The sequence below is a fragment of the Urocitellus parryii genome, chromosome 4, assembly GCF_045843805.1.
Source record: "Urocitellus parryii isolate mUroPar1 chromosome 4, mUroPar1.hap1, whole genome shotgun sequence".
Taxonomy (NCBI): Eukaryota; Metazoa; Chordata; class Mammalia; order Rodentia; family Sciuridae; genus Urocitellus; species Urocitellus parryii.
The window spans coordinates 204,536,386-204,555,664 of record NC_135534.1 but is presented as its reverse complement, the minus strand read 5'-3'; the positions used below and the strand labels follow the sequence as shown (position 1 = coordinate 204,555,664).

Genomic DNA, 19,279 nt, shown 5'->3' with positions numbered 1-19,279 from the left:
TTGTATATCAGGCACTAAGCTAAACATTTCATGTGTTACCTTTTAATTTTTTAAAACTTTGCAATAATTTAACGAGGTAGATATTATTTTCCCATTGTACAAATGCACACCCTGTCATTGAGACTAGGTCTCTTGCTCCAGGTCAGGCAGCTAGTGAGCAGAAAAGCTAGGGATTGAACATATGTCGTTGGAACTACTGCCTTCAGGTACAAAAGGGAGACATTGTGATGCAGGTGAATGTTGGGGTTGTGAGAAGAGAAAAATAAGATTCCTGCAATTTCTATTCTTTATCATACTAGCAGTTTAAAGGCCTGGCTCTAAACTCTGTAATCAGAAGCCCTCCTTTAGAAAGTCCTTTCCCTACCCCCATTTCAGGGACAGCTGGTCAGGCCACAGTCATTGGGAATAACACCCAGCTCATTCCTGTGCAGTCAGGCAGACAGGGAACTCTGTAGCTCAGGAGGGCCTCAGCCTCCTGGTTACCAAGTGGCCCTCCTCTTTAAATAAATATAAAGGCACTGGGCATTGCACCAGAATCTGGGACCAGGCCAGCCCTGTGCTTCCTGGTCTTCTGCAGTTTGGCTGCTTTTCTTGGGCCTGGATCTGCAACCTGGTTTCTAAAATGCCTTGGCTGTGGCCATGATAAAAAATAGGAAAAATTGCCCTATTCCCACTCCACTGGAGTGCAGAGAAAAGAAAAGGAGTGGCCACACCCCAGAAGCAGTTTTATAGAATCTGGAGGAAAAGCATAGGAACTGAGAGGCATTTCCTGCAATCTTCAATGCAGAGAAAAAAGGGTTGGGTAACTCTTTCCGGGCGTGAGCATTTCTGAAAACAGCTGATGGCGTCCATAGCCTCTTCTCCAGTCAGCTGCAGCAAAATTTTTAATCAGATGCTCAGCTCTGATTACAAAATGGCTAACACAGTCAGCTCTCCAAAATTTCTAAGACTTTCTGCTCCAGCAAAGGGTGGGCTCAGAAGTGTAGGCTGTTCTTTTCAATCACCCTGGCCCCATAGTGAAATGGGGATTTTACTGCTCTATCAGATGTAAAACAAATTTGGGACCCAAGAGACAGCTCTGTTCTGATATAGAAACTAAAATCTTATTTGTCGACCCTTTTTCAGATCTGAGCCATGGCCAAGAAACAATATCCCCACTCACTCACCCACCCCAGTCTGCATTTGGCACTGGAAGTGAGATATTTCAAAAGTCATTTTTCATGTGTTCTATTGTCTGACTCCCTCCCTCGCACTAATTTCAGCAGATGCCTTACACTCTGCTAGGTGTAGGGACAGGAACAGGATAAAGCAGATAATGGCCTTCTTTGTTTTCTAAAAGAAATTCAGGAAACACACACACACACACACACACAGGACAGTGTGACAACTCTACAAGCAGTCACTCCATGTTCTCAGTCACATCTCTCCCTGCCTCCTGAGAAGCAGAGGGTAGGAATGGATTCTATACTCCTTCTGTTTCTAGCAGTCTGCTGAAGGCTTGATAAGTAGCTTAAGCTTAAACATCTCAGCAGTCCCAACATCTTCTCAAGTTGTTCAAGAGGTCAACTGTTTGGAAGTGCACTGATTGTAATGATGTTTTCACATGCTCCAGCCACGTATTTCTCTTAAGAGAAATACCCCCCACCTCCACCCCCTTCTCATCTCCCAGAGTTCAAAAGTAAGCACTTGAGCTATTTTTCCTCCCTGTAAAGAAAGGAACTAATTGGGAAAAGCCATGCTGGCAAGGGGACTGCACCTCTTCCCAGATGACATTCTGCAGTGTCAGACCTTGCCAGCAATAGCACACTTCTTCTATTTTTTTTTTTTAATATTTATTTATTTTTTAGTTTTCGGGGGACACAACATCTTTGTTTGTATGTGGTGCTGAGGATCGAACCCGGGCCGCACGCATGCCAGGCGAGCGCGCTACCACTTGAGCCACATCCCCAGCCCCAGCACACTTCTTCTAAAGACAGTGACTGGATAAACTTTGAAGACATTATGCTAAGTGAAATAAGCCAGACACCAAAATACAAATATTATATTTTTCTGCTTATAGAAGATCCCTGAATTGTCAGACTCATAAAAACAAAGTGGTTAAAACAGTGGTTATGAAGGGTTGAGGGGAGGAAGGAATGAGGAGTACAATTTCCATCTGGATGATGAGAAAGTTCTAGACAATGATGGTTGAATAACATTGTGATCGTACTTAATGTCATAGAACTGTAGACTTAAGAATGGTTGGGCTGGAGATGTGGCTCAGCGGTAGCGCGCTCGCCTGGCATGCGTGCGGCCCGGGTTCGATCCTCAGCACCACATACCAACAAAGATGTTGTGTCCGCCAAGAACTAAAAAATAAATATTAAAAAAATTCTCACTCTCTCTTTAAAAAAAAAAAAAAAAAAGAATGGTTAAACTTTTGCTCAGTTCAGTGATGCACAGGTGTAATTTCAGCTACACGAGAGGCTGAGGCAGGAGGATTAGAAGTTTGAAGCCAAGCTGGGCAACTTTGCAAGATTCTGTCTCAAAATAAAAAGGACTGAGGATGTGGTTCAGTGGTAGAGTACCCCTGGGGATCAATCCCTGGACTGCAAAACAAGAACAAAAAAACAAACACAAGTAATTGTTTCTGAGATCAAGGACTTCAAAGAAGAGGCCTGATTACTGCTGGAAGTTTGGCCTCATCAGGCTGACTTGCTTAAAAGACTCCAGATGACAGCAGAAGGGTGAGCTCCCCTTCCCCCTGCCTAACTACTGTCCTAGCCCAGTCCCCGTTGTCACCTCTGGATCCTGGTAAGACTGCATATTAAGCTGGAACAGTCTCCATTCCTCCTGTTCATCTTTTTTTTTTTGGTTGTAGATGGACACAATATCTTTATGTATTTATTTTTATGTGGTGCTGAGGAGCGAACCCAGGCCCTCACGTGTGTGAGGCAAGTGCTCTACCACTGAGCTACAACCCCAGCCCCATCCTGTTCATCTTAAGCATATTGTTAGAATTAGTTTCACAAACCATGTCAAACCTTCTCAGAAAACTTTTTTTTTTTTTTAGAATTTATTTATTTATTTATTTTTTAAAGAGAGAGAGAGAGAGAGAGAGAGAGAATTTTTTAATATTTATTTTTTAGTTCTCGGCGGACACAACATCTTCGTTGGTATGTGGTGCTGAGGATCGAACCCGGGCCGCACGCATGCCAGGCGAGCGCGCTACCGCCTGAGCCACATCCCCAGCCCCTCAGGAAACTTTAATAACTTCCCATTGCCTACAGAATGGCCCAACGATTTAAATGAACTTTTCCAGAGCCTCCACAATCTTGTTCCAATTTACCTCACCACTATACCATTTCCTCCATGCCTGGGTTTAGCCATTTCTAAAACATGTTACAGCTGGACAGCTGGACACAGTGGTGAATTCCTGTAATCCCAGTGGCTTGGGAGGCTGAGGCAGGAGGATTGCCAGCCTCAGCAACTTAGCAAGCCCCTAAGCAATTCAGTGAGAGACCCTGTCTCTAATTTTTCTTTTTCTTTTTTTTTTTTTATGGTGCTGGGGATTGAACCTAGGGCCTAGTGCATGCAAGGCAAGCATTCTACCAACTGAGCTATGTCCCCAGCCCCTGTCTCTAAATTAAAAAAAAAAAAAAAAAAAAAAGAGCTGGAGGTGTGACTCAGTGGTCAAGTGCCCCTGAATTCAATCCCTGGTATCTGTCCCCCTCACCTCTCCAAAAAACAAACCTGCTCTCCATCCTGTTACAAGTTGATGGCTTCAAGACTACCTTAGTCACCAGGATCCAGTTATAAGGTTGTAGCTTCTACAATGTGATTTTGTCATCTTGTTGGAACAACTGTAAACATGAAGGGTTTTTGTTTTTTTGGCTTTGTGGGATTTTCTTTTGGTAGTACTGAGGATAGAGCCTCGGGCCTCACATACATTAGGCATGTGAACTATCATGAACTACATCCCCAGTCCTTAAAATTTTGAGACAAGGTCTTGCTAAGTTGCCCAAATTGACCTAAAACTTATGATTTTCCTGCCTCAGCATCCCAAGTAGGTGGGATGACAGGTATGTGCCATTGTACCTGGTGCATGAAGGGGTCTTAAGTTTTTTTTTTTTTTTTTGGGGGGGGGAGGGTAAGGTCGCCTTTTAACCTTGAAATAATTTCAACTTTGCAAAATGTTATAAGTTGAAATTATCCCGTATGCCCTAAATCCAGATTCCTCTGTTGTTAACCTTTGAACATATTTGCTTTATTATTCTATGTGTACATGCACATATACATATAGAATAAAAAATACATATACACATATCTATACATATAGGTTCATCCCCTCTCCAAATCATTTGAAAATAAGTTGTAGACATCACTCCCATTTACTTCCATATGTATTTGTTTATCAAAGTCAAGAAATCAATATTGACAAAATACTACTATCTAATACATAGACCTTATGCAAGTTTTGCAAACTGCCCAATGGGTTTTCTTTATTCTTTTATTTATTTATTTTGTTCAGGCTGGGCAGTAACTTGTGATTCTCCTGCCTCAGCTTCCCGAGTTGCTGGAATAACAGATGTATGCCATCATGTTCTGCTCTAATATTCTTTATAGCCAAAAAACAAATGTGCAGAAAAATCCTTTTCTCTGGTCCAGGTTCTAATACAGGATCATATTCTGCATTTAGCGTACATCCTGAAAAAGCTAAAACAAACAAAAAATGTTTCTAGAATACATAAGCTTGTATAAACTGGTATTTTTTAAAAATGGAGCGTGGCTGTAAGCTAGAAGATAAACTTCTGTATAATGAGTGTCTTTGTAAATGCATCACACTGCTGGAAGACTACAGCTCTCATCTGTTTGCTATAAATCCACAGGAAATCCACTATCCGGAATTCATTAGGTAGAACAAAGAAAAGGGAAGGGAATGGCTGTGTGTGATAAGGACCTGTAAGAAGCTCTATGGACTATAATCCCAGTGACATGGGAGGCTGAGGCAGGAGGATTACAAATTTGAGGACAGTCTGAGTGATTTAGCAGGACCCTGTCTCAACATATATTTTTTTTCACAATACCTTTGTTTTATTTATTGATTTTTATGTGGTGCTGAGGATCAAACCCAGAGCCTCACATGTGCTAGGCTAGTGCTCTACTCCTGAGCCACAACCCCAGCCTTTAAAATTTTTAAAAGGGGGCTAAAATATTGCTCAGTGGTGGAATGCCTGTCTAGCATGCTCAAGGCCCTGGGGTTCAATACCCAGTGCCCCCCCACACACACACACACATACACACACCCCAAAAGAAGCTCTACAGTTCTTATTTTTGGTTATCCTGGGCCTGAGATGTCACTAATCGCATCACTGCTACCATCATAGCAAGTTTGAGACGGAGGGAAAAGCTCTAAATGCATGGGTGGGAAACCCTCAGAGCAACTCCATTCTTCTCTACAATGGACGTGTAGAGTTTCTGTCTTACTGGAATTTTTAATGCATCATCACATTTGCTCAAAGATAATATAGGACAATGATATGACAAAAATGTGGGCACTCAGCCTGAGAAACGAGGTCAAGTTGGAAAAAAGCCAGCAGACAAGTACTTGAGTTAAAAAGCAAATGCAGCTCCTGGCATTCTATGGTAAGGAATCTGGATGCTTCCGCCTATTTGGAGCTGTATCAGTCCACTGTTGATCATGATCTCTGAGGTGACATTATCAGTGGACATCAAAACCCTGGCCTCCCAATGCTCTCCTTTCTTGGTTTACCATTGAGAATATATCAGGAATACTGGTACTGACTGACATATGCAAAACTGCTAACCACGTCTAGAGGAAGAATATTAAAACACTATGAGGGCTGGGGTTGTGCTTGCCTTACATGTGTGGGGCACTGGGATCGATCCTCGCCACCACATAAATAAAATAAACCTACTGTGTCCATCTACGACTACACATTAAAAAAAAAAAATCACTACGAGAAGCCAGGTGCAGTAGAGCATACCTCTAATCCCAGGAGCAGGGGAGGCTGAGGCAGGAGGATCCCAAGTTCAAAGCCAGCCTCAGCAAAAGCAAGGCACTAAGCAACTCAATGAGACCCTCTCTCTAATAAAATACAAACTAGGGCGGGGGAAGTGGCTCAGTGGTTCAGTGCCCCTGAGATCAATCCTTGGTACCCCCCTCAAAAAAAAGTTACTATGAGATACCTTAATATCATCTTGTCCATTGAGAGTTTTTTTGTTTGTTTTAAACATTTATTTTTTTGTTGTAATTGGATACAATACCTTTTTAAAAAATTAATTTATTTTTATGTGGCAGTGAGGCTCGAACCCAGGGCCTCACATGTGCCAGGGGAGCACTCTACTGCTGAGCCACAACCTCAGCCTCTGTTTGTTTTTTGGTGCTAGGGACTGAACCTAGGACTTCACACGATATACTCTACTACTGAGCTACATCCCCAGTCCCCAGTGATTTTTCATATTCAATTTTTTCCCCTTTTTTAAAAAATGTTTTACTTATTTATTTATTGGTATTGGGGAATGATCCTGGGGAACTTAACCTCTGAGCCATATCCCTAGCCCTTCTTATTGTTTTAGACAGGGTCTTACTAAGTTGCTGAGACTGGCTTTAAACTTGTGATCCTCCTACCTCAGCTTCCTGCATCACTGGGATTTCAAAAGTATGTGCAACCGTGCCCAGCTCTATCTCTTTTAAAAAAAAGGTGAAACAGCTGGAAGCAGTGGCACATGTCTGATCCTAGTGACTCAGGAGGCTGAGGCAGGAGGATCCAAATTTCAAGGCCAGCCTCAGCAACTTAGCAAGACCCTGTATCAAAATAAAATATAAAAAGGGCTGGGACATGCCTCAGTGGTTAAGCACCCTTGGGTTCAATCCTCAGTACCACACACACACACACAAAAAAGGCAAAAGAGGAAGAAATACATATCATTCCATACGTAGATTCGTGTACTACAGGAACACAATTCCTCCAATGATTTATACAACTCAAAGTGCAGGAAATTGAGTATATTAAGTCAACTATATATCAGCAATGGATATTAAAAAAAATCAAGCTTTATTACTTATTTTTTGGCACTGCAGTCAGGATTTATAGAATGGGTCACTTCAAGCTACTTGGGTACCAGTGAATACATACGCCCACAAAGCACTCAGCATAGAGGGACAGATCTTTGGCTGCTGCCTCTGCAGTATAATAGAGAATGAGTCTTTCCATAAAACAACTTGCAATTTTTATCTGAACATTCAAATTCTGGATTTTTGCAGTGGCTTCAGTCGGCAAATTAATCATCATTCATTACTTGGAACATGAAAAAAATTATAATTCCTCCCAAATGTCTTTATTTAACTACACATCACTCATCTCCTCTGCATTTAGAAATGCTTCACAAGCTGAGAAAGGCAAAACCATCATAACCCAGACATGCATGTAAGGATTTGGCTTTAACATTTAATGATACTTTGAATGGTATCTTACGAATCTCTTTCTGGGAATTTGTCTGAACAGGGGTGGGGAAGGGGTGAAATGGTGGGCTCAGACTAGTTCACAGTAAAATGGCTAATGTATCACCAACTTTCTGAAAGACACTCAGAGACAAAGGAAATAAAGGATGAGACCAAGTACTAAACACCTCTGCTCACAAATTTTACAAAAAACAGAAAAGCCAGCTCTATTTAATCCAGCATGTGGATGCCTTAATGAGTTACCAAACCTGTAAAGGAATTACCAAGATTTTGTGAAAATCTTCTCTCCTAGTCACATGGTCAAATATGTAAAAACACACACTGACAAATTTCTAAATTTAACATGACTTCTTCCAAAAACAACTATCTTCAGTTGCTTTATTCTTGCCTCTTCACAATATAGTGGAGATGTTGGGTGATGGGAGTAACATCAGGAACGCCAGAAGGAGGAAGTCAGAAAGCCCTTGGGGACAGGAATCTCCTTGCGTTGCAAACATTTCTGGTCAGGGAAAGAAAAAAGAGAATGAGTTAAGACAAAAAGAGAATGAGTGTGCATTACTGGGGATTGAACCCAGGGGTGCTCAACCATTGAGTTACACCCCAGCCCTTTATATTTTAATTTTCACTTTGAGACAAGGTCTCGCCAGGTTGCCGAGGCCATCTTTGAACTTGTGATCCTCCTGCCTCAGCCTCCTGAGTGGAATTACAGGTGTATGCTTCCATACCTGGCTCAGAATGAGTTTCTAATAACACTGTATCTTATACTTTACAGTTGGAAGAAATTTGGAGGGACAAACAGCAAGTTTAAGTCCTATGGAAGAGTAGACAAAGGAAAAAGCCCACAAGTAAGACTGATGGTTCTGTGTAAGACTAGAATAAATGAAGTGCTGTTATTACGCCTGTTCCATCCTTTTCCCTACAGCGTGGCTTCATCTGTCACCATCACTATTTTCCCAACGGGGCTCCTAGAAGCTCAAAATCAGTGGATTATTTTAGTACACCTACTATGGAGTTTCAAATTATTTGTGAAAATTTACCTCTTAAAACTTCTTGGCAGTTGGAAATAGGGGTAGAGTCCAACTGAAAGTATAGTCTCTTCTTGTGGAGAAAAGTGACCACATTTACCAGTTTCCCAAACCCAAGATAGAGAAAGGAAATTTGGTCAATAAGCAAAACTTGTATTGATGAAGCCAGGCATGGTGGCCACACCTGTAATTTCAGCTACCTGGGAAATGAGGCAGGAGGATTGCAATTTTCAAGGCCAGCTTTGTCTCCAAATAAAAAAATATGGGGTTGGGATGAAGCTCAGTGGCAAAGCATCTGCCTTGCATTTACAAAGCCCTGGGTTAGACCCCTAGTTCCACAAAAGTAAAAAAACAAAACAAAACAAACAAAAAAAAACCTCCACCAAACAAAAAATACAGGGCTGGGGATATAGTTAAATGATACAATACCCCTGAGTTCCATCCACAGTATCAGCAAAAAAAAAAAAAAAAGTATTAGTGAGAGAAGATTCATTATATATTTTAATCATCTCTTAGGGTGGCTGCTTCACAGGCAGCGTGAAGAATGACATGCAGGAAGAAGATGAAATGGTGGCCCCAGTCCAGAGAGAGGCAAGTGGGAATCATTAACAAACAGCAGGGCTGGGATGATCTAGAGGAGGAAGGAGGCTGCCATCAGGGTTTGGAGGTGCAGGACTTGTCAGGCTCAGGTGAGTCTCAGGTCAACAGTTTGAGATATATTAGGCTGAGGGCATCTTACCTCCAAGAACTGCTTGAGGCGTATGAAAGAACCCATCTGTCCTGAGCTTGTGATGGCTTCAATTCTACAGGGAGACAAAGGAGATCTGTGAACCCCCCATGATACACACCTCTTTGGGAGGGTGTGTATCAGCACACTACTGATCTGGAGTACAGTGTGACCCACTGACTCACAGGGCTGGCTAATAAGCTAAGGGTACTGCTGCTCTTCCAAATGATCTCAACCTTTTCAAGCCAGAGAAAAAGGAGAAGAGAGCACACTCCTTTCCAGGGTCTTTGTGATCAGGGCTTTGCCATTAGTTACCTCATCTGATTTAATGAGGGGACTTAACCTCTTGGCTTAACTCATGGCTACATATAATCACCATCCTAGATTATCTGGGGGACCCTGGGAAAGAACAATTTTTAAAAATGCCAGATATCTTACTCTAAGACTTTCCTAATTGTGTTTCATTTAATCAACAATATTTTAAAAAGACTCTCGTTTAGAGTTCAAAAGTACTTATTCAAATATAAAAGAGAAGTATAGGGGACTGGGGTTGTGGCTCAGTGGCAGAGCACTTGCCTAGCACACATGAGGCACTGGATTGGATCCTCAGCATCACATAAAAATAAATAAATAAAATAAAGGTATTATATCCATCTATAACTAAAAAATTTAAGCAAAAAAAAAATAATAACAGAGATGTACAGGAGTAAAAAGATGTGATCCTTAATACAGGCTTTTTTCCTCTCATATTTTTTTTTTTAATATTTATTTATTTATTTATTTTAGTTCTCGGCGGACACAACATCTTTGTTGGTATGTGGTGCTGAGGATCGAACCCGGGCCACACGCATGCCAGGCGAGCGCGCTACCACTTGAGCCACATCCCCAGCCCCACCTCTCATATTTTTTTAGTCAGTCATCCATGGACTTTTATTTATTTGTTTGTTTATTTATTTAACTTTTCAGTTGTAGACAGACCTTTATTTTATTCATTTATTTACACTCGGTACTGAGAATTGAACCCAGTGTTTCACATATGCAAGGCAAGTGCTCTACCACTGAGCCACAACCCCAGCCCCTATTTTATTTATTTATATATGGTGCTGAGAATTGAATCCAGTGCCTCACACATGCTAAGCAAGTGCTCTATCACTGAACCACCACCCCAGGCTTTAAAAAAATTTTTTTCAGTGCTGGGTTAGAATCCAGGGCCTTGTGCAAGCTAGGCAAGTGCTCTACCACTGGCTACACCCCTAGCATTTTTAATTTCAGTGAAAAATAGCATGTAATAGCACTCCAGGGTCTCTATACCTGGTTCACTACTGTTACTAACTAAATCCCAGTTGCCTGCTCAATAAGCCTGATACCTTGGGAAATAATCCTCCTTGATGAGTAGTATCATCTTCCAGAACTGGACTTGGTACTGCTTCATGAGGGCATTCCCACACACCTAACAGAAAAGACAAGAACCATGAGGGCAGGGAGGAAAATCCACTCCCAGGACAGATCCACAAAGTGGGATCAGCCTTTGCCTTTCACACCTGTCAAAAAATATCAGCCATACTACTGAGCTAGCTAACGAGGGAATAAATGGAAAGAAACCACTCTTCTACCACAAGCATTTCTCTGTATATAGCAATACACAGACTGTCAGGTCTTAGTGAACAATTCTTCTTTTACTCTACCAAACCCAAGTCGTTCTGAAGGTCTGGCACCCTCCCAACCCTAGTAAGAAGCAAATAGGGGATACAACTTGTGTTCTCAAAGATTCAGGCTCACTGTTAGTGTATATGACTCCAGGAACTAAAAGGCAACTAGGAACTACTAGCATTACTGGTGAAATGGCCCCAGACCTGTTATGGCATGTTCCCTAAGCATTCTTTTTTTGTTGTTGTTACTGGAAATTGAACTCAGGGGCACTCAACCACTAAGCCACATCCCCAGCCCTATTTTATATTTTATTTAGACAGGGTATCACTGAGTTGCTTAGCGCCTCACCACTATTGAGGCTTTGAACTCGCGATCTTCCTGCTTCAGCCTCCCAAGCCATGAGATTACAGGCGTGCGCCACTGCGACGTCCTTAAGCATTCTTTAAGAAGTATCTACTTTCCGTGGAAACCCTTGCTGTCACCCTACTGGGGTGACATGCCACAAGGCAGAAATAACACAAGCTAAACAAACTAGTTTTAAATGTGGTGGTCCCTTAGAGGCAGACAGAACTGTATATAGCCTTCTAGATAGGGAAGATACCTGACCCAAGCTGGGTATGGTATTTTCTCTCCTGGAAGTAAGGAATCTCAGAACAGTGAAATATTGGTCCCAAAACATTGAGTGATCATGCTGAGATGAGTGACAGCCAGGACTGCCGCCTCCCCTACTACATGCAGAGAAACTGGCAATGTTAGCCAACAGAGCAAGAGTGAGGCAGCTTGCAGAGACAGTGGTTATGAAAGTCATATGGTGCCACAGAGAGACTATCCTGGTGCCTGGTGATATTCCAGTGCCTTGGTTCCATGCTCTAAAGAGATTCAATTGCATGTCCTACCTTGGTTGTGGGAGTCACTTCTATATCACTAAAACTAATGCTATTTTTTAACTTAAGCTAGGATGCACCATTTTCTTATTTTGGTAATGGAAAAAAAACATCTACACAGTGAAGGCAAGTACAATGCTTAGAAAAAGTGAAAGCCAGAGCTTTCTTGTGGTTTGGAAAAAACATCTGCAACACTGGTGTAATAAATACTGCTCACCTCCAGGCTCATTTCTACACTGCTTACCCATCCTTGTCACTCAATTTCCTGAGTCCACCTCAACCACTGGCTTTCTCTTGTGTGATATCTAAATTACATACCTCCAAGAAGTCAAAGAGGAGAGTGGCTGTCACATCTGACAGAGGTTCCATGTTTAAGATCTGGGCCAACCAGCGCCAGCCATGATTTAAGCCATGAGGGTGAATCTATGAGGAGAGAAGTTTTACCATGATTTGATCTCATTTTATTCAGAGATCTAAACTCTCCACGTTATTCAGCTACTACCAAGTAGACATGAACACCAAGATCATTTCGCCCAGGAACATGCCACAAGGCGGAAATAACACAGGCTAAACAGACTCTTCTTTTTTTTTTTTTGGTGCTGGGGATCGAACTCAGGGCCTTGTGCTTGCAAGGCAAGCACTCTATCACCTGAGCTTTTTCCCTAGCCTCAAACTCTGGTTTTAAATATTCTAAACAACGTGTACATTCTCATACCTTCTTTACAGGATCCCTTTGACACATACAACAACTTCAGTTTCAGAGATTCCATAGGCCAATACTTACAGTATTAACCTTTTTTGGGGGGCAGCGGGGAGCATAACCAGGGATTGAACTCAAGGGCACTCAACCATTGAGCCACATCCCTAGCCCTATTTTGTATATTATTTAGAGACAGGGTCTCACTGAGTTGCTTAGTGCCTCGCTGTTGCTAAGGCTGGCTTTGAACTCGTGATCCTCCTGCCTCAACCTTCCCAGCCACTGGGATTACAGGCATGCTCCACCAGGCCCAGCTTAAAACTTTTTTTTTTTTTTTTTTTTTTTGAGATGGAATCTTGCTATGATGCCCAGGCTGGCTTTACACTCATAATCCTACCTCAGCCTTCGTATCACTGGGATTATAGATATGCACCAATATGTATGGCTCTTATTGACATTCTATTTTTCTTGGTACCTTTAGCTTAAAACCTAGACACAGCAATAAAAACTTCTTGGATTCAATCAACTTCTATTTTTTCGAAGTCTATTAACTTCTCTACCTCTCTACCTGTACTCCTTGAGAAAAAAATGAGCTGAGAGGTCAAAGCCCAGAACCCCGCCATGGCTCTGTCACTGACAGATATGAATCCCTCCAGCTTTGTATGCTTCCATTGCCTATCTGTGAGGTAAGCAATGGGACCTAGATAGATTCCAAGGCCCCAACCAGGGATAAGATGACAACTTCTTGCTCATCCCTCTAATAAAAAAGCATAGGGCTCAGTGGTACAGTGCTTGCTTAGCATGCACGATTCCCTGAGTTCAATCCCGAATACCTTCTAAATCTAATGATTGACTTATAATAGCCTCTCTTCTGGTCTATGAAGCCAGATGCAATGGTGCACCTCTTGGAAAACATGCTGGAGGATCACACATTTTAGGCTAGCCTGAGCAACTTAGCAGAACACTGTCTCAAAAAGATAAAGTAAAAATGGTTGAAAAATATATCGCTCAGTGCTTGCCTAGTATGTGTAAGGCCCTGGGTTCAATCCTTAGTAAAGCAAAAAAACCAAAACAACAACAAAAACCTGTGAAGCTACCAGACACTTTCCCTCATTGTTTCACTGGAGTGATTCGGAAGGAAGGCTGCTATGGTTTGGAAGTGTCTCCCAAAGGCCTATGTGTTAAAGGCTTGGTCACCAGCCTGTGGCACTATTGCAAGATGATGGAACCTTAAAGAGACAGAGCCTAGCTGGAGGAGGTCAGCCACTGGGATGTGCCCTTGAGGGAGATTTTGGGACCCCACCCCTGCCTGTCCCTCTCTTGCTTCCCAGCTGCTGTGGATGGGCAGCTTTACTCTACCACATACTCCTGCTGTGAAGTATTGCCTCACCACAGGTCTAAGAACAATGGAGCCAGCTGAACAGACTGAAACCTACGAAACCATGAGCCAAAATGAACCCTTCCTCCTTGTAAGCTGTTTCTCAGGAATTTTGCTGCAATAACAGAAACCTGACACCAAGGGAAATGTTTGCTGTGGGTGGAATCACCAACATGGACCCTCATCCAACCTCTCATTACTGGCAGTTAGCCTTTTCTACCCACTTCTTGTTGGTTTCCATATGGCCACCGGAGCTGGATGATGGCAGCATAGAGACGAATCATCCCAGACATGCGTTTTAGAAAGTTGTCCTGCTGTTCCACCTTGGAATCCTTCACTTGGTAGCCGAGCATCCTACATGGAAAGAGAAAAACTCAATGTGACAAGGCCACAATAAGGGTAACAAACCAGAGATTACTTTTCATGGCTAAAAGTAATAATATTGTTATGTTTAACATTATAACAAAGCACTGGTATTCGCCAACAAATTTGTTTCACAAAAGCCCTGCAGGGTAAACTCACAGGTAAAATCAGAAGGTAATGGCTATCAATACCCCATTTACAAATAGGAAAACTAATACTCAAAGACGTTAAATAATCTACCCATTTTTGCAAAGCCCTTAAGATGAAAAGCAGGGATAATTTCTAAGACCACTAGATTCTAGGTCTAATATTCTTTCTAATAAACTATTATTATTGATATCTAACACCACAAATCCCAAAAGTTACATCAAAGACCTTTCTGACAGAATTTTCAAGGTACACAGAACTGTGAGAAGGAGGAAAAAAAAAATCCAATTCTATTTATATTCTATTAATCACCCTAGAGAGAGTGAATAAGGAGAAAAACAACTTTACCGCTGATAGTCTTCCAAAGCCATCCCCTCCTTGAAAGCTGGATAGAAAGGAACAGAGTAAGGACACTTCTTGTGTAGATGAGCAAGGATGAGGTCCCCCACTCTGGGGTGGAGCGCCCAGATCCCAGACGCCACAACTGCGATGGGGAATGCTGCTTCATGATGAGAGGCCACCTCCTCTTCCCCTTGTTTCTGAGAACAAAGAGATGGGGGACAATTTTAATTAATACCCAAAAAGGTGTACACCAGCCTCCTCTTCCCATACCTCTGAGTTTCTTACCACAAATTTCTCTGCCAGTTTATACTGAACGAAGTCCAAGCCCTGTGGGTTAAGTGTGACGGATACAGAGCGCCCACCAGATTGAACAGGCTTTCCAGAAAGCAAGCTATGGATCTTGTCAAAGACCTCCTTCAGCTTAGAACCTGTGCATGACAGGGAAAAAGTCAGTGAAAAGGCACAACAAATGCGTCAATCTATTTTCATCAAGTGATCACCAAGCCTCTATAGAAATCCAACCGTGATCCTCTACAGAAGTTCAGAGCCAAAAGCAAAAACACTGGTGCAAAAAATTATATAAAAATCAAATTCATGTTACGGGGGCTGCAAAATATACAAGTCATGGTACTATTCCAAAGAAGTTCCTTACTTGAGAATGAATTTGTGTGTGTGTGTTGTGTGTGTGTGTGTGTGTGTTAGTTACTGGGAGTTGAACCCAGGGGCGGGTGTGTGTGTGTGTGTGTGTGTGTGTGTGTGTGTTAGTTACTGGGAATTGAACCCAGGGGCAGGTGTGTGTGTGTGTGTGTGTGTGTGTGTGTGTGTGTGTGTGTGTGTTAGTTACTGGGAATTGAACCCAGGGGTACTTTGCCACTCAGCTACATTCCCACCACTCAGCTACATTCCCAGCCCTTTCTATTTAATTTTTGAGACAGAATCTCACTAAGTTACCGATGCTGGCCTTGAACTTGTAATCTTCTTGCCTCAATGTCCCAAGTAGCTGAGAGATTATAGGCTGTACTAATGTGCCCAATGGGAATGAACTAATTCTGAAACTGACACACGACAGAGAAAAGAAAAACAGTTGTTAAATAGTGTTACAGGGGCTGGGGCTGGGGGCTCAGTGGTAGCACACTTGCCTGGCATGTGTGAGGCACTGGGTTCAAATCTCAGAACCTCATATAAATAAAAAAAAAATTGAAACAAACAAACAACGGTCTATCAACAACTAAAAAAATAAAATAAAATAAGTGTTACAGATCTCACAGACTGTGGTGGCTATCCCTAGAGGAATTAGTTGCACCTTTAGGAAGAACCTGCTAAAGGATCTTCCCAACTTGAGATGATTTTCCCTTTCTCTGGGCCTCCTACATCCTCAAAGACAAAGGAATGGGATCTTGTGAGAGATTGAACTTTAAGTCCAAAGATCCATGTGGTATAGGCTCACTTCCCAGCTCAGTACTACTGGGAGATGGAGGAACTTTTCAAGACATGGGGCTTCTTGGGGGGAAAGCAGAATAAAATAGACATTATTATTGTTGTATGTATATACGTGACTGCATGACCAATGTGATTCTGCAACCTGTACACTCAGAAAAATGAGAAATTATACCCTATCTGATACAAATGTATGATATGACAAGATCATTGTACTGTCATGTGTAACAAATTAAAACAAAACAAAACAAAAAAGACATGGGGCTTCTTGGGAGGTTTTCAGGTCACCGGGGACATGCCCTTCAAGGAGACTGTGAGACTATGGTCTCTTCTTCTCTCTCTTTTTCACCTTCTGACCGTTAGGGTCATGATGTGCTACCACATACAAAGAGCAACAGGGCCAACTGATCTAGACTGCAATCTCTAAAAATGTGAGAGAAAACAAATCTATTCTCTATAAGCTGATTATCTCAGTTATTTGTCATAGTTAAGAAAAGCTGATAGTTCCTAATCGTTATGTTTGATAGAAGACCCTGAGTACCCAGCCCTACAAGTAGGTACTAGGCAGTCAGGCTAAGTAAACTGAGCAACGAAAGTCAATTCCTTAAAGTGCTGGCCTGCAACATATGCACTCTGGAAGTAGTGGGGTCTGACACCTGCCCATGAACCAAAGACCAGGAATCCATAAAATAAGAATGGAGATGGAGAAAGAGAAAATGAGACGAGAGGAACAGAGAACTAAAGTTTCTAGCTCCTAAGACCCTATCCATTCCTGCTATTGGAAATATCCCTTGATTTTTAGGATAAACACTATTCTTTTTTCTTAAGCAGATCTGAATTTGTTTCCATTATTTATAATCAAATTTTTCCAGGTACAGTGGCACACATCTGTAATTCCAGTGGCTTGGGAGGCTGAGGCAGGTGGATTACAAATTCAAACCCAGCTTTAGCAACTTAGCAAGATCCTAAGCAACTTAGTGAGAACCTGTCTCTAAATAAAAAATATAAAGGATTGGGGATGTGGCTCAGTAGTGAGCCCCTGGGTTCAATCCCTGATTAAAAAAAAAAAAAAAGTTTTAATTAACATATCACCTCCAGTTGAGAATACCCAACAAAGTTTCTAAACACTTCAAAAATGTAACAAGTCGGGGCTGGGGATGTGGCTCAAGTGGTAGGGTGCTCACCTGGAATGCGTGCGGCCCGGGTTCAATCCTCAGCACCACATAAAAATAAAATAAAGATGTTGTGTCTGCCGAAAACTAAAAAATAAATATTAAAATTCTCTCTCTCTCTCTCTCTCTTTAAAAAAATAAAAGTCATCCTGTTTTTTTTAAAAAAAAAAGTAACAAGTCTCAGAAAAATCCTATTCAAAAAAAAAAAAAAAGATTCAGGAGGGAACCAAGAATCAAATAATGAAACACCACAGAAACCCTAAAATGAATAATCCCAGAAAAACAGAAATAGAGACCCAAACCTTACTGAAATGTTAAAAATATATATTTCCATACAAATTTCCCTAGGTCACACTCAGCTACATCATAGTCTATTGCTACGTTAAGGGCAGTTTCAAAAATCCCCACTGGCTGAGTCCCCCACCCACCCCTCTCTCCCAGCCTTTCCATATGCCTGACATGGCCTCCCAGATCCATAAGCAACCACGTCCTCATTTAAATTTTCCTCCAAATCTAAAGACTCATGCATATTTGCCTCTTTTTCAGAGATAGAAAGGAGGTTTTTTTTTTTGTTTTTTTTTTTCTCTAACTCAATACTCATTGAAAATGAATTCTAGAGTATGCCTTGTGTCTGGCTGCCCTGGAAATTCTCAAGGACTTAAAAGAGAAACAGAAATTAAGCCATATGTAAAAAACGAAAAAGAGCAAAACTAGAAACTAATTAGATGTGGAGAAAGAAACAGGAAGTAGTCAGGAAGATGACTCTTGGCTTCGGCCATAGCAACTGATAACAGGGTGACTGATTACTCAGGAAATAGGAAGAAAGAGGCATAAGCAAGATGTCATATTCAGATTTGACCACACTAAGCTGGTGGTAGCTAAGAGAAATCTACCAGAGATGGCCCTCAGGAGGCTGAGCTAGAGAATCTGAAGCTCAGAGGAAAGAAACAAACCAGGACAGACTTGAGAAAGAGTCTTGGTCAAGAGGGGGGACATAGGAGGAAAATAACAGAGATATGAGCAGATCTCTAGGAAACACCTACAATTAGGTGGGGACAGGAGACTGGGACCCCACAAAGGATTACGAGGGAGAGAGAAGCAGAATCTGGAAAGAAATGTTGTCATGCAGGCTGAAGGAGAGTTGAAATTTTTAGAGAAGAGAATAATCAACAGTGTCATATGGAAACGTGATAAAGCAAAAAAATTAGAAAGCAGAGGATCAAGGGAAACTTATAATGTGAGACTCACATAAATTTGAAAGCTGAGGAAAAGCAGCCTGTAAAAGAGAATAATTGCAGAAAACAGGAAAGAAAGGCAGGGAATGGGAACAAGGGCAAAGGCGAAAGGTAAGCTAAGACAGGAAGGTAGCCCTCAGCCTGAAATAGGCAACTAGGAGGTCAGGGCTGCGAGAGGGGTAAGAACCAAGAGAAGTTGAGGAGAGCAGTGAAGGTGTGGGGTGGTTGTCCAGACACCTCTCCCCACTCGTTGTTTCTTTTATATATATATATATATATATATATATATATATATATATATATTTTTTTTTTTTTTTTTTTTTTTTTTTTTTTTTTTTTTTTTTTTTTACTTTTTCCGGCAGACACAACGTCTTTGTTTGTATGTGGTATTGAGGATCGAGCTAACCCGGGCCTGAGGATCGAACCCGGGCCGCACGCATGCCAGACAGGCGCGCTACCGCTTGAGCCACATCCCCAGCCCTCGTTGTTTCTATCAAGGGAAAGAACACTTTAAATTCTATCAAGTGATATGTGTTTATTTATACTTTGCCTTGTTCCAGAAAGAATTTCAGGCAACAACATGTTAAATGAGTTTTGCCAAGGGCAGGAAATGCACGATTCCTATTTTTTAGGTGACAAGTTAATGGGGCACTGGGGCCCAATACAAGTGAGAGCAACTTTCTACCTGTGCATACTCCTCTGCCCAGGGATGGCACAGTCTCATTTATAGGTGTCCTTGTTTATAGCTGTGGAAAAA

At 41.7% G+C, this 19,279-nt stretch overlaps 1 protein-coding gene across 1 annotated transcript in view; it reads right to left on the bottom strand.

Moving 5' to 3' along the window:
* Positions 1-6,948: 6,948 nt before the first annotated feature.
* LOC113181119 (GLE1 RNA export mediator) overlaps positions 6,949-19,279 on the bottom strand; it is a 32,043-nt gene continuing 19,712 nt past the window's right edge. Inside the window, exons 10-16 of the mRNA XM_026386501.2 lie at positions 14,964-15,106; positions 14,685-14,875; positions 14,051-14,180; positions 12,070-12,174; positions 10,585-10,667; positions 9,230-9,293; positions 6,949-7,964 (exon numbers count right to left, since the gene is read on the bottom strand). Coding sequence (XP_026242286.1) covers positions 7,896-7,964; positions 9,230-9,293; positions 10,585-10,667; positions 12,070-12,174; positions 14,051-14,180; positions 14,685-14,875; positions 14,964-15,106 — 785 coding nt within the window. The 3' untranslated portion in view covers positions 6,949-7,895. The remainder of the gene's footprint in view (positions 7,965-9,229; positions 9,294-10,584; positions 10,668-12,069; positions 12,175-14,050; positions 14,181-14,684; positions 14,876-14,963; positions 15,107-19,279) is intronic.